The sequence below is a fragment of the Dioscorea cayenensis genome, chromosome 20 (assembly GCF_009730915.1).
Source record: "Dioscorea cayenensis subsp. rotundata cultivar TDr96_F1 chromosome 20, TDr96_F1_v2_PseudoChromosome.rev07_lg8_w22 25.fasta, whole genome shotgun sequence".
Taxonomy (NCBI): domain Eukaryota; kingdom Viridiplantae; phylum Streptophyta; class Magnoliopsida; order Dioscoreales; family Dioscoreaceae; genus Dioscorea; species Dioscorea cayenensis.
In genome coordinates this window covers 30,592,010-30,606,144 of record NC_052490.1, presented here as the reverse complement: position 1 = coordinate 30,606,144, position 14,135 = coordinate 30,592,010, and the positions used below count along the sequence as shown (strand labels likewise).

The 14,135-nt window shown below is 34.6% G+C and overlaps 3 protein-coding genes across 3 annotated transcripts; all 3 read left to right on the top strand.

Moving 5' to 3' along the window:
- The first annotated feature begins 3,099 nt into the window (after positions 1–3,099).
- On the top strand, positions 3,100–3,891 carry LOC120251435 (non-classical arabinogalactan protein 30-like). The gene is made up of 2 exons (XM_039259955.1): positions 3,100–3,406; positions 3,500–3,891. Exons 1-2 carry the CDS (start codon positions 3,100–3,102, stop codon positions 3,793–3,795), a joined length of 603 nt encoding a protein of 200 aa, XP_039115889.1. The 3' UTR covers positions 3,796–3,891.
- Positions 3,892–10,105: 6,214 nt separating this feature from the next.
- On the top strand, positions 10,106–11,897 carry LOC120251434 (non-classical arabinogalactan protein 30-like). The gene is made up of 4 exons (XM_039259954.1): positions 10,106–10,490; positions 10,587–10,805; positions 10,987–10,998; positions 11,878–11,897. The coding sequence occupies exons 1-4, from the start codon at positions 10,106–10,108 to the stop codon at positions 11,895–11,897; spliced, it is 636 nt and encodes a 211-aa protein (XP_039115888.1).
- Positions 11,898–12,915: 1,018 nt separating this feature from the next.
- On the top strand, positions 12,916–14,135 carry LOC120251881 (pentatricopeptide repeat-containing protein At2g27800, mitochondrial-like). The gene has a single exon (XM_039260530.1). The coding sequence runs from the start codon at positions 13,006–13,008 to the stop codon at positions 14,110–14,112; it is 1,107 nt and encodes a 368-aa protein (XP_039116464.1). The 5' UTR covers positions 12,916–13,005; the 3' UTR covers positions 14,113–14,135.

Sequence of the window (14,135 nt, the reverse complement as noted above, 5' to 3'; positions counted from 1 at the left end):
TGCAATAGTAATACTGTTTTTTTAAATTTATTTTTTATATGTAATGTATTTATGTGATTTTTAATAAATTATATTTAATTATATATTTTCTAAAATATATTTTAAATGATAGTAATATTGAAAAATTAATATAATTTTTATAAATTTTTGGTTATTAATTAATTTTAATTAAATTTTTTAATCGGTGTAAATTAAAAAAAAATGATAAGTAAGTAAAAACAGAATAGAAAGATTTATTTTTTATATGTAATGTATTTATGTGATTTTTAATAAATTATATTTAATTATATATTTTTAAAATATATTTTAAATGGTAGTAATATTGAAAAATGAATATAATTTTTATAAATTTTAAGTTATTAATTAATTTTAATTAATTAATTTTTATTGGTGTGAATTAAATAGAATTGATAAGTAAGGAAAAACAGAATGGAATGAATAATTGGTTTGAATTTGGCATTATACAATGCTCGTTGGTTAACTCAGATATGTTCATGAACTTGGAAAATTCTGCGGTGCTTTGTCACTGAGCCCGCTAATCTGTGATGCCAGTTACACTTTGATTTCAATTTTTATTGATGTGGCAACGGATGCCAACTTTAATGCGTTTTTACCACCTCGATAATTTAAAATAATAACGTACTCTTTACCACATGGCATAGGGTGATAGGGCTTGGTTGATGTAGCCAAAGTGACAATGAATTTATTTTTAGTGACAATGAATCAAACGACCAATTGACCAAAAAGATTAAAAGATTTTAATAACAAATGAACAGATGCTTAGATCTCACAAGTTTAAAAATTTACTTAAAAACTAGAATTGGGAAAAGAGAACCGTGAAGAATAAACCAATTCTACTGCCCATATTAAGCCCTTAAAATTTAAAATTCTAATTTTAAAATATATAATATAACGGAATAATTCAACTCAATTAAAAATCTCAATATCCATACCTAAAAATGCAAAATAAAAATCTCTTTATAAGAATAAAACAATGACATAAATAGTAACTAGTTATTAATCATGCACTCAATTTCCCAAGAATACCTCATTTTAAATAAATTAAACTCCACTAATCATTACAAAAATCTGTAGACTTGTCTGATAGGACTGTAATTACAGATTTGCCTCTCAACATATATGATGCTTCTAGGCAGGGGCAGAACCAAGGGGGGGCTAGCAGGGGCTGAAGCCCCCCCTCGGCGCCGGGGAAACTATCTTTCATGCCACATAAGATTTATTGTTTTCGATTTTTCTATACTTAATAAAATATTTGGGCACCTAAAAGCAAGGAGTAGCCTTGTGCTTGAGTGGTTAGTGGGCTTCTTTGTAAGATTTGGGATTTTGACCCACCAGGTTCAAATTCTCTTTGATGCATGTGTTAGTTATTTTGTACATTTTTTTATTTTAAAAATATTATGATTTTAAATAAAATTTATATAAAAATTTTAGTAATTTAAAAAAAGTTTTAAAAAATCGTATATATATATGTAGTGAGAGGGATAGATTTTACCATATTTTTTTAAAAAAATACAAACTTGATATGTATTCTTATTAATTGAGTTATTGAAAATATCTTATATTTGCTATAAATAACACAATTTTAAATTATCCTTTATGTTATTTTAATATATGTATTTAATTTTTTTTATGTTAGCATATTATTTTTTATTTAAAATAATTATTTTGTTGGATTATTTTTTTTATTTTTTTTTATGGTTTGCCTTTAGGCTTCAGCCCCTCCTATCATTGAGTCCTGGTTCCGTCCCTGCTTCTAGGTAATTCTAGAACGTCCTTTCCCTTTCCTCCCATCCAAATCCCAGTGGTTTAATTACTGTATAAGAACATGTAATTGTGTATTTTCTATTATTTTAGTTATTGTAATATTTATAGATACATTAAAATTCTCATACACACACACACACATATATATATATATATATATAATTTTTTAAGTCAAATATCAAAATATTTTTTAGTTTCAAATGTTGCAATTTTTATGAGATGTTTTTTACTCATACAATACCAGCCTATGTTATTAATTTTATTTAATAATATAATCAAGTAAACTAATATATAAATTACAGTTTTATAAAAAATTTAAAAATATGAATTTGAAAAAAATGATAAAAAACGTCATAATAATTTTGTGCTAACTAAACTTGTTTTTGTTTTTAGTTTTTTAATATATACAGCTGTTATTGTATCCAAATGATGATTTTATTTTCAAAAAATTGAAAATAAAACGAAAACAAAGTAAAAACAAAGCATTAGAGAAACAAAAACAAGAATGAAAAAAACAAAAATAATACTTAATGACCCCTAAATAAACTACTTATGAAGCGATGTTAGCGTGGTGGCAATTACTTGCAATAGATGGGCAAAGGCCTAAGGTTGGAACCCTCTGGCCAGATAACTATTTCAACACTAGCTATTCCCAGGCCCAGGTATTGTTTAGAGTACCGTTTTCAATGAGTTCGAAAGGTCCTCTTACGTTGTATTTCTTCTCTCCAAAATTGTATAGTAAGAAAGTCATTATGTGGCATTTAATCGATTTAATAAATTTTTAGGTGGTCAATAAGTCACCATAACTGATGCATCATAATATTAGCATGCCTCTTGATAACTTTTTAATGGGGTTAGTGTTTACGCATTTGTCCAAAAAAAAAAAAAAACTTATAAACATGATGTTTCATTAATATCACAAAGATGAAGGATATAGTAAACAATTAGAAAGTTGAGCATAGAAACCAATGCAATATGCGAATGAAATACGGAGAAGCAAGTGGAAGCTATTAATAACATACCTTCAATCATGCCGGGTTTCAAGCTGAGTCCCTTGAGTCTTATATCTCGGTTGGATCTTCTTTCCTTAATCCCCACTTAAATACTAATCACAATGTACTCATTTAACAGTCAACTTCAACCCTAGTTGAAACTTCCGTGCCATCCTGTACTATATATATATATAATCAAAATTCTAAACAGGTCCCTTTAATTAACCCACAATGGTGAACCCAAACCGCCGGGAATCCAGCCATTGAGCCCTTTATATTGGGCATTAACAGTGTAGCCATAGCAATAGAATTAGAAACAGTCATGGTTCCAATAAGGAGGAGCATACTAGCTCTACAACTCCTAGTCCTCTTCTTGACCACCATATCCTTCAATGTAGTTGTACTAGGTGTTGCATCTAAACACCCATCACCACCACCACCACCTTCAGCCATCTCCGTGGCCCCGGCATTGGCACCAATTGCATTACCACCAACTATCATCGAACCACCACCGCCACCGCCACCGCCACCGATAGGAAAACTACTAATTTCCGTGGAAGGAGTAGTCTATTGCCGGTATTGCAAGTTTCCTGGCTATGACAAGATCCTCAATGCTTCTCCTCTACGAGGTCTGTATTATGCAAACTATAAATATAATATGCATGCAAGATTTTTGTTCTCATAAATTGTAAATTGTTAATAAATTTAATGGGTTTGATCAGGTGCATTGGCCAAATTGGTGTGCTATAATAAAAAGGAGAAACGTGGGGTGGTAGTGACAACAAAGACAGATAGAAGAGGTTACTTCTTGATCCAATCCTACAAGTTGAGTGGATTTCAGTCACGTAGTTGTAAGGTTGTGGTTACATCACCTCTTAAGGTGTGTAGCAAGCTTTTGCATCCTGGATTTCCACTAAGGTTTGAGAGGGTGGTTAAGGTGGGTAAGACTCAAATCGCTTTATTCACTGCTGGTTTCTTTGAGTTTGGTCCTCCATATGGCACCAAGTGTAAACCCTGATAGAGGGAGAGAGGGAGACAATGCTTGGCTTTTATAGTTAGTCTTTATTATGAAATAAAGAAGCTTTTCTTAGAGTTGTAAGTTCTATAAGATGTACGTGTGTATTTTGTATTAGTACTCTGTTATGTACTCTGTCCTATTGTTTACTATTTTTTTAATAGAATATATAACCCTCCATCTATTGCGATAGTAGTGTTATCGTTTTATGCACCTCCATACACGCACCCGGCACCTCTATATATATGTTTTGTTCATTCTTTTAACAACGCTTAGTTTTCATTTGAAAAAAAGAAAACTTTTAGGATATTTTAATATTATGTAACAAATGAAAAAAAGCCATATTAAAAACTTTAAGTCATTATTATTATTTTAGATTTTAAAATTTTCATTCAATTCTTTTTTATTGTTTTATGCATAAATTAATAACGGAAAACTAATAAGAAATATATGCTCATGGCTCACGTGGGGGGGTTGATTAAGGGCAAAGCGAAGGACAACTGTGTAATTTTCCTTATACACTTATAGTATTAACAAGATTTTACCAAGGTTGTTAGACCCGGACCGGCCCGGCCGGTTCAACCGGAAAAACCGGGAACCGGCCATGTGGCCGGCCCGGGTATACCCCATTGACCCGGGTATTAAAAAACCCGGTATTAACCCGGTGACCCGGGCGGTTCAACCGGAAACCGGTTGACCCGGCTGGGTCAATCGGGTCACAATGTTTAATTTTTTTTTACATTATTTAATAATTTACTATTATTTTCTCATTAAAAATCACAAAATTGTGTATATTTATTAATATTAATTTATAATTTATAATCAATAAATAGAATTACAATATATATATATATATATATATATATATATATATATATATATATATATATATATATATATATATATTATAAACATACCAACAAAAGTTAACATTTAAAAATAAAATATATTAATGTGTTATGTAAATACTTTCTAAAAATTTAATTTATTAAGAAAATAAAACAATAAATGAGTGTAATTTTATTATAAAAATATAAAATTAAAGTATTCTAACTAAATAAAAAATATAAAAAAATTTAAAACAAAATAAAAACTCAATTGAGATATAAGAATTAGTAAATTAAATTTCTTATTTATTTTAACAAAATCAATCAATAAACAAATAAATAAATAAATAACATTGAGAGAAGTTCGATAATTATATATTAATATATTAAATTTGTAAATATTTAAAAAATGTAAAAATAAATGACATAATTAGAAAACTCTACTGTATATAAAGTCATTTATCAATTTAAATATCAAATTTGAGTATGTTTTTATAATATAATTATGGGTTTAATATTATATTTGCTTATTATTAATTATTATTATATTTTTTATATTTAATTATTGACCCCGGTTCAACCCCGGTTCGACCCGGTCGAACCCATTGACCCCTGACCCCTGGGCTTAGTCGGGTCATTGCCCGGGCCGGGTCTGACAACCTTGGATTTTACCATTAAGGGGCTGTTTGGTTACCTGTAAATGAAATTACATGTAAGTAGAATTACAGTGTAAGTGAAAATGCTGCATTTCAATTTACATCATTTCTGTTTGGTTTGCTGTAATTGAAAATGCTGCATTTACTTTTTGTTTGTTTGGTTTGATGTAAGTTAAATGATATGGTTACCATGTAAGTGAAAAGGTGAGATTACCCTATTATTATTATTATTATTATTATTATTTCATAAAAACATAATTTAAACTAAAATAATTAATTTTGTTAAATTTATTTTTTTAAAACTAATTACTTGATTTAAACTAATTTATTTCATTTTTTCTATCTTATTATTATTTATTTAATATTTTTCCTAAAAAAAATAACTAAAATAATTAATTTTGTTAAATTTATTTTTTAAAACTAATTAGTTGATTTAAAGTAATTTATTTGATTTTTTTCTATCTCATTATTATTTATTTAATATTTTTCATAAAAAACTAATTTAAACTAAGATAATTAATTTCGTTAAATTTATTTTTTTTCAACTAAGTAGTTGATTTAAACTAATTTATTTCATTTTTTCTATCCAATGATTCAATCTAATGAAATTATAAAAAGATTAATTATTTTTTAAAATAATAATAATAAATGATAACAAATTGGGGGACAACATCATCATCAACAACCTGAGTAACAACTAAAGGAATCAGAAGATCTAAATTAAGGCTCAGGTTCATGCGACGACAGAGCTGGAATCAACCCGCGCCACCACACGAGACTAGCTCCGGCGACTCGAATCCCAAACCCTCCACATATGCTCAACGGGATATCATGCCATGGTGAGATCTACAAACATTCCAATTTATTCGTCAAACCCCAACACAACCAGAGACAGAGAGAGAATAGAACGGTAATCAAGGGTTTCAAGAGCGCCCTCCTCCTTGATCTGGACGTCTCCAGGCTTCTTAAGAGCCAAGCAAGAGAAAAGATGCCGCTGAGGTCTCAAAGAAAGCACGGTCCAAGGCCTCGCCGAGAAGGCGCCGCTGATAGTGGTGAACTAGCCGCTGCCGTTGCTGTTGCCACCATCGTTCTTCAAAGCTTTGAAATCCCTGGTTTCTATAAGTTGGTCTTCTCCGAATAGCAATGAAAATGTTTGGAATGATGAAGTATTGAGAGGTGTGGGTGATTATAATGTTTGGTTTTGCAGGATTTCCACTTACAGCCAAATTGACTGTAAGTGGAGATCCTGCAAAACAAGCCTTTCATGTAAAATGTTTTACATGTAAAATTAATTTTGCAGGTAACCAAACATAGTTTTACATGTAAAACTTTTTGCATTACATCTAGTTACACCTACTTGCAGGTTACCAAACAGCCCCTAAAAGTATGTTATCAATACTAAATGACCGTATTTAATATTTAAAAAATAAAATAAAATAAAATAAAAGATGTTCATTATTTATTGATCATGTAATTATTAATTAACATTTACCAATTACAAGATTATCTAATTGATTGAAAATATATCAATTATACATACTTTAAAATTGTGCATTAATTATAAAAATTTGGTGAAATTTAAAAAAAAAATAAATAAATAAAATTTACTATTTAACCCAAAACTTATTACTAATCTGAAAAAAACCTCATAAATTTAATTTTATCACCTTCTTCCCGAAACCTCGTAACGTCGATCTCTCTTGTCACACCCCGCATTTTTTCACCGACATTAGAGAGTAAGAATGACATTTGCATATATTTGTCATGATATGGTGGTAGGTAGAGAGTATTATTGAGGGTAAATTTTTCTAGTGAGTACCTAAGTTTGGCCTTATATCAGTTTGAGCACTAACTTTCAATTTGTATTAAAATGAGCACCAAATTTTAATTTCATTTCTCCAGCTTGGTAATTGGGGATTTCCGGTGGATTTTTGGTGATGTAGGCATCGAAAAGCTTGCGTGGATGCCCTGTGTCCACATCACCAACTCACCAACTCAGCCACTTAGCCAATGTGGCTTTTTTTGGTCCACGTAGGACGTACACGTCAGCTTCTCTCCCATTAACTTTTTCTTTTCCTCTCTCTCCGGAATACTGTAGCCCTAGTGACGTGGACCCAGGGCATCCACGAAAGCTTTCCGACGTCCATGTCACCAAAAATCTACCGAAAATTACCATTTACCCTGCTGAAGAGTACTCACTAGAAAAATTTACTCGTGTTATTAATGGTTGGTGCGATACATTATTGGTGGTAGATGGCACCAACCCCCTCAATGTGAGCTCTTGAATCAAATTAATCCTAGCTATTCATTTGGTAGGTAAGGGCTTATATAAACCCTCAATGGCAGCCCTTGATGTCACACATTTGGCAGGACATTTCTATGGATTTTATAGTGGGCTTACCATTATCAAGAGGGAATTCCATCATTTTTGTACGTGGTAATCGATAGATTATCCAAATATGGCTATGAGAGCTAATTTTACTAGGCAGTCAGTAGCTGATAAATTCATTGAAAACATAGTCAGACTATATGGCACTCCTCGGTCCATCATTCTAGATAGAGATAAGATCTTTACTAGAAAGTTTTGGCAACACCTATTGGGTAAAATGGGTACTACCCTATCTATGTCCTATGTTTACCATCCGGAAACATATGGACAGACAGAAATTCTAAACAAATGCATTGAGCACTATCTTCGGTGTTTTATTGCAGACAATCCAAAGTCTTGGGTAGAGTTATTACCATGGGCTGAGTATTCTTACAACACAGCTTATCATACTAGTATAGGAATGTCACCATTTCAGGTGGTATATGGCAAGAACCTCCTCAAATAATTGCTTATGTGTACAGTGATGAAGATATGTTACCTATCTCGGAATTACTCTATCACAGAGACAAATAACTACAACAATTGAAGATCAATTTGGCCAAGGCTCAAAGTAGAATGAAAAAAATATGCTGACAGGAAACACAAAGAGGATTCATTTGACATGGGAGACTAGGTTCTCGTCAAATTGCAATCATATAGACATTAATCTGTATTCTTGAGGAGAAATCATAAATTAAGCATGAAATACTTCGGTCCTTTCAAAATTCATCAAAAATTGGGTCAGGTTGCTTACAAGCTATCTTTGCTGGAGGGAGTCAAAATACATCCGGTATTTCATGTCTCAATTTTGAAGAAATTCATTGGCAATCCAGTGACTGATATCTCTCCATTACCAGCTGCAACTGATACATTAGGACCATTAATTTAACCTGAATTAATTTTGCAGGTTTGTACTATTTTGCGCAATCATCGATCAGTGAAACAGGTCTTAGTGTAATGGGATGGGATGCCGTCATCTGAAAGTTCATGGGAAGATTTGTTACTACTCCAACAGCAATATTTCCAATTAAAATTGAATGTAAATCACAGGGTGTCCAGGAAATTATTCAAGAGAAGCCAAATAGAGAAGAGCCTGGCGAGGCTGGAATAGTTGAGGGGAAATAAGAAGATTGGGGCCCACATGGAGAGTCAAGATGGGCTGATCACTGATGATGAGAAGGTTTATGCTAATGGGGTTGTTAGTGGGGTGGTGACAAAAAGAGAAGGACAAGCACCTCCCAGAGAAGGAGAACAAGTGTAGGAACGACACGTGATCGTCTGATGGAGAAGCTAGTTACACCATCAATGGATGAGAGTAAGACGGGAGGATTAACCAGAGATCAAAGGGCTAATACGCGTTTGGAGGGCTTATTATGGGGAGATATAAAAAGGAAACAAGGATGCCAATGACCTTCGGGTCTATTGGTACACGGGTCGCCGATAGACCTCTTACCGAGTGGTGAGAGTTCGATTATCGGCTGATGGCACATTTCTGGGAGTTGTGAATAGTGATTGTGTACGGGTGATTCCAGCGTCCACGTGAGCTGGCCCTCGTCCCCCACTTGTTCCACCGAGCATGCACGCCCCAGGGTCTCTAGTGGGTTCTCCCCGCTCCTCTTCCTCAAAAAAAAAACAATGATGCTATTTAGGGAAGGCTCTTGGTTATTTTTTCTATTTTAGTTACCCATAATTTTGAGAGATTGAACTCTGCCCTGCTGGATGTTTGTTAGTTTTGATTGAGATTAAACTCTGTTCTGCTTAATGTTTGATAGTCTTGGTTCATTAGCTGTGTGTGGATCAAGAACTATTATGATCTAGGTTGGGAATTGTTTATATGCTTGTCTTACTGTAAAGTTGCTTTAATTTCAAAGAAATGAAATCTGAGCCCTGGGCTCTTAGAGGGTGTTGATTGTTGATTAGACTATAGCTTGAAGGCTAGTTCATTAAATGATGCACCATTGTATTCTTTGACAACCCCTTAATGGGGTAATTGGGTAGATGTTGACGCATTTGTTATAAAAAAACACTTATGAACAGAATATTTCGTTAATATCACAAAGATTAAGGATCTAGTAAACAATTAGAAAGGTTAGCATAGAAACCAATGCAATATGTGAATGAAATACGGAGAAGCAAGTGGAAGACATTAATAACATATATATCTTCAACCATGCCAGCTTTCAAGCTGAGTCCCTTGGCTCTTATATTTCGGTTGGATCTTCTTTCCTTAATCCACACAAATCCATCCCCATTAAATACTAATCACAATGTTCTCATTTAATAGTCAGCTTCAATTCCAGTGGAAACTTCCATGCCACCCTGTTCTATATATATATATATATATATATACTCTGCAATAATTAACCCACATTGGTGAACCCAAACCGCCGGGAATTTAGACATAGAGCTCTTTTTATTGGGACATTAGCAGTGTAGCCATAGCAATAGAACTAGAAACAGTCATGGTTCCAATAAGGAGTAAACTAGCTCTAAAACTCCTAGTCCTCTTCTTAACCATCATATCCTTCAATGTAGTAGTGCTAGGTGTTGCATCTAAACACCCATCACCTAAACACCCATCACCACCACCGGCTCCAGTTCCAGCAATCCCCGCGCCAGCAATCCCTGTGCCACCAGCATTGCCACCAACCATCATCACACCATCACCACCACCGCCGCCACCTTTCTCGGTGGTATCAACTATCATCAAACCATCACCACCACCGCCGCCACCTTTCTCGGTACCACCGATAGGAAAACTACTCATTTCCGTGGAAGGAGTAGTCTATTGCCAGTTTTGCAAGTTTCCTGGCTATGACAAGGTCCTCAATGCTTCTCCTCTTCGAGGTTTGTATTATGTAAACTATAAATTAATATAATATGCATTCAAGATTTAGTTCTCATAAATTGTAAGTTGTAAACAAATTCAATGGGTTTGATCAGGTGCATTGGCCAAATTGGTGTGCTATAATAAGAAGGAGAAACATGGGGTAGTAGTGACAACAAAGACAGATAGAAAAGGTTACTTCTTGATCCAATCCTACAAGTTGAGTGGATTTCAGGCACGTAGTTGTAAGGTTGTGGTTACATCGCCTCTTAAGGTGTGTAGCAAGCTTGTGCACCCTGGATTGCCACTTAGGTTTGAGAGGGTGGTCAATATGGGTAAGACTCAAGTCGCATTATTCACTGCTGGTTTCTTTGAGTTTGCTCCTTCATATGGCACCGAGTGTAAACTCTGAGAGAGAGGGAGACATCGTTTGGCTTTTATTAGTCTTTATTATGAAATAAAGAAGCTTTTCATAGAGTCTTAAGTTTGATAAGATGTACGTGTGTTTTTTTTTAGGGAAGAGGAGCGGGGCGAACCCACTAGAGACCCAGGGACGTGCATAAGCCTCGGTGGAACAAGTGGGGACGAGACCGCGCTCACGTGGGCGCTGGAACCACTCGTACACAACCACTATTCACAACTCCCAGAAATGTGCCCTCAGCCGAGAATCGAACTCTCACCACTCGGTGAGAGCTCTATCGATGACCCATGTACCAATACACCAGCAGGTCGTTGGTTGTAAGTGTGTTTTTATATTGGCACTCTGTTAGTCTGTTATGGATTTGGTGATTGTAATATTGAAAGTGTTTACGATGAGCTAGCGGCTTGCAGCTATTAAGTTTTTTTAATAGGATACCAACCGGCCATCTCTCACACATATTTTTAATTTTCAATTATGTTTTAAAGAAATCTAACTATCAATCTATTATGCAGTGGTGGTAGTGTTTTTATTATTTTTTTTTTAAATTCATTTTTTTTTAAATTTTCCACTCAAAATATTTTAATACAGATAATTTTAATAAAGAATTGTAGATTAGCACAATGGTAATTAGCTGTGATTATGATTGAGAGATCTCAAGTTTGAACCTCTCCAATTATAATTCATGTTCAGAGTCCTCTATAGAAGTTCTATATAAATATTATTACCTCTCATTCAGCGGGAAAGCTAAGGACAATTATGTAATTTTATGTACTACACTTTCAATGTTAATAACATTTTACTATTAAAATAATATTATCAAAATGAACAACTATACTTAGGGGTTGTTTGGTTACCTGCAACTAGCTGTAAGTAGCTGTAATATAACTGGTTTTACATGTAAAAAACTGTTTGGTTTGCTGTGAAATCAGTTTTACATGTAAACAGTTTTGCAGTTTTGTGTACTTTTGCTGTATTTCGACTTACAGCAAATTTTGCTGTAAGTTGAAATGCAGCAAAACATTTGGGCTAAAATCACCATTCTTCACTCTCCAAATTATGCATTAAAAGAAAATGAAAACTTACATGTAATCAATTGTTAATATAATTAAACTTATACTTATTTATATTTTATTAAATTTATTTTTTTATTTAAAATGTACCAATTTGTATGTAATTTTAATTAAAAAAAATATTTTTTATATAAAATTATAGAATTTTATATATTTTTAATTTAATAAAATTATTATTAAGTTAATTAATTAATTAATTTACATTAGTGTTAAGAGTAGATGGGGAGAGTTAAATTAATTATTTAGAGTTAGTATTTAATTATTTAAGTTTCTTATTATTATTTGGCTTAATTATTTGAGTTTCTGATTATTATTTTTAAATGTAATAAATACTTTATTAAATCATTTAATTTAATTTAAAAATTAAATTAAATTAAATTAAATTAATTATTTTAGTTTAAATTATTTTTTTTAAAATGCATTAAATAATTAATAATAATACAGTATATTGGGGGTAATCTCACCCCCTCTACTTATATGGTGACCATATCTTCTAACTTACATCAAACCAAACAAATTAAAAGTAATGCAGCATTTTCAGTTACAGCAAACCAAACAGCAGTGATGTAAATAGAAATGCAGCATTTTCACTTACACTGTAATTTCACTTACATGTAATTTCACTTACAGACAACCAAACAGCCCCTTAATGTTTAAAAAAAATGAAATATGTTCATTATCAATTCATCGTGTAATTATTAATTATTTGAAAATATGTTCGTACCTTAGCAATATAATTTTACTTGTGTAAAGTTAAAGTAGAAGATTTTTATTACCCCGAGTTCAAATTCTCTCAGTAGTAAGTTGTAATTTTAGGTCCCTAGCATGAATTCAGACTTATTACTCGAGTCTTACATCTTCAGGAGGTGAGGGTGTAGAGTTAGATGTTCACTTTCCTGCTCTATGCTTCTCCACTGTGGTAAAAAATATATATATATATATCAAAATATGCATACTTTAAAATTGTGCATTAATTTTAGAAGAAAAAAAAAAATCTTAAACCCAAAATTTATTACTAATCAGAAAAAAAAAAAATTCCAAGCCATGCTTCGATCTCTCGTCACCGACCTCCGATCACGCATCTCCGGCGAAACCCTAGCCACAAGGCTCTACTCCTCTGCTCGCCGCCCCAAGCGCCGGCAAACCCCTCATCTCCCTCCTCAATGCGAGATCGACCGCGCCGTCGCCGCCCTCCCTCCTCGCTTCACCGCCGACGACCTCACTGCAGCCATCGCCGCCGAACCCAACCCCCTCGTATGCCTCCACCTCCTCACCCACCACCATCCTCACCGCTCCCATCCTTCCACCTCCTCCTTCCTCATCACCATCAAGAAGCTCGGCACCGCCTCTCTCTTCCCGGAGCTTCGCTCCGCCGCCTCCCTTGCCTTCTCCTTCCCTTCCGTTCTCTCCGAGCCCCTCCTCTCCACCCTCATCTACTTCTACTCCAACGCCCGCATGCTCTCCTCCGCCATCCATGTCTACAACCTCATGCGAGACCATCCCGACCCCTCCTGCCACCCCACCACCCAAACCTACAACCTCCTCTTCACCGCCCTTCTTGGCCGTGACAACCGCAACTCCTACATCAACCACGTCTACATGGACACTCTCCGCGCGCTCTTCCGTCAGATGGTGAACTCCGGCGTCGCCCCAGATGTCTTCAGCCTCAACTCCATGATCAAAGGCTACGCCTTGTCCTTGCACCTCAACGACGCGCTCCGAGTTTTCCATCAGATGAAGCCGGTGTACAGCTGCGACCCAGACGCCAATTCCTACAACTATCTAGTGCACGGGCTGTGTGCGCAGGGGAGGACTGAGAATGCACGGGAGTTGTTCGATGAAATGCGGAGCAGAGGGTTCGTGCCGAGTGCCAAGACATTTAATTCGTTGGCGAGCGCGCTGGCGATGTGCGGTGAGTTGGAGGCGGCGGTGGAGATAGTTGGGGAGATGGGGAGGTTGGTGGATTTGGTGACTTGCCGGACGGTGATCGGAGAGATGTGCGGGAGAGGGCGAGTGAGGGAGGGGTTGAGGTTGCTCAGAGAGTGGAAGGAGAGGGCGATCTTGAACGAGAGAGCGTACGAGGAGCTGCTTTATGGCATTGAGGATATTCATGGTGATGATGAACTAGTAAACCGTGGCCGTGCACTCTAAGTGTTTGTGGTTTTGCCTCAATG

Excerpts from the sequence above, each read along its gene's own strand:
- LOC120251435 (XM_039259955.1), top strand. The coding sequence starts at position 3,100 with ATGGTTCCAATAAGGAGGAGCATACTAGCTCTACAACTCCTAGTCCTC. Across the intron at positions 3,407-3,499 it reads CAATGCTTCTCCTCTACGAG|GTGCATTGGCCAAATTGGTG; the intron begins GTCTGTATTATG and ends GGGTTTGATCAG.
- LOC120251881 (XM_039260530.1), top strand. The coding sequence starts at position 13,006 with ATGCTTCGATCTCTCGTCACCGACCTCCGATCACGCATCTCCGGCGAA.
- LOC120251434 (XM_039259954.1), top strand. The coding sequence starts at position 10,106 with ATGGTTCCAATAAGGAGTAAACTAGCTCTAAAACTCCTAGTCCTCTTC. Across the intron at positions 10,491-10,586 it reads CAATGCTTCTCCTCTTCGAG|GTGCATTGGCCAAATTGGTG; the intron begins GTTTGTATTATG and ends GGGTTTGATCAG.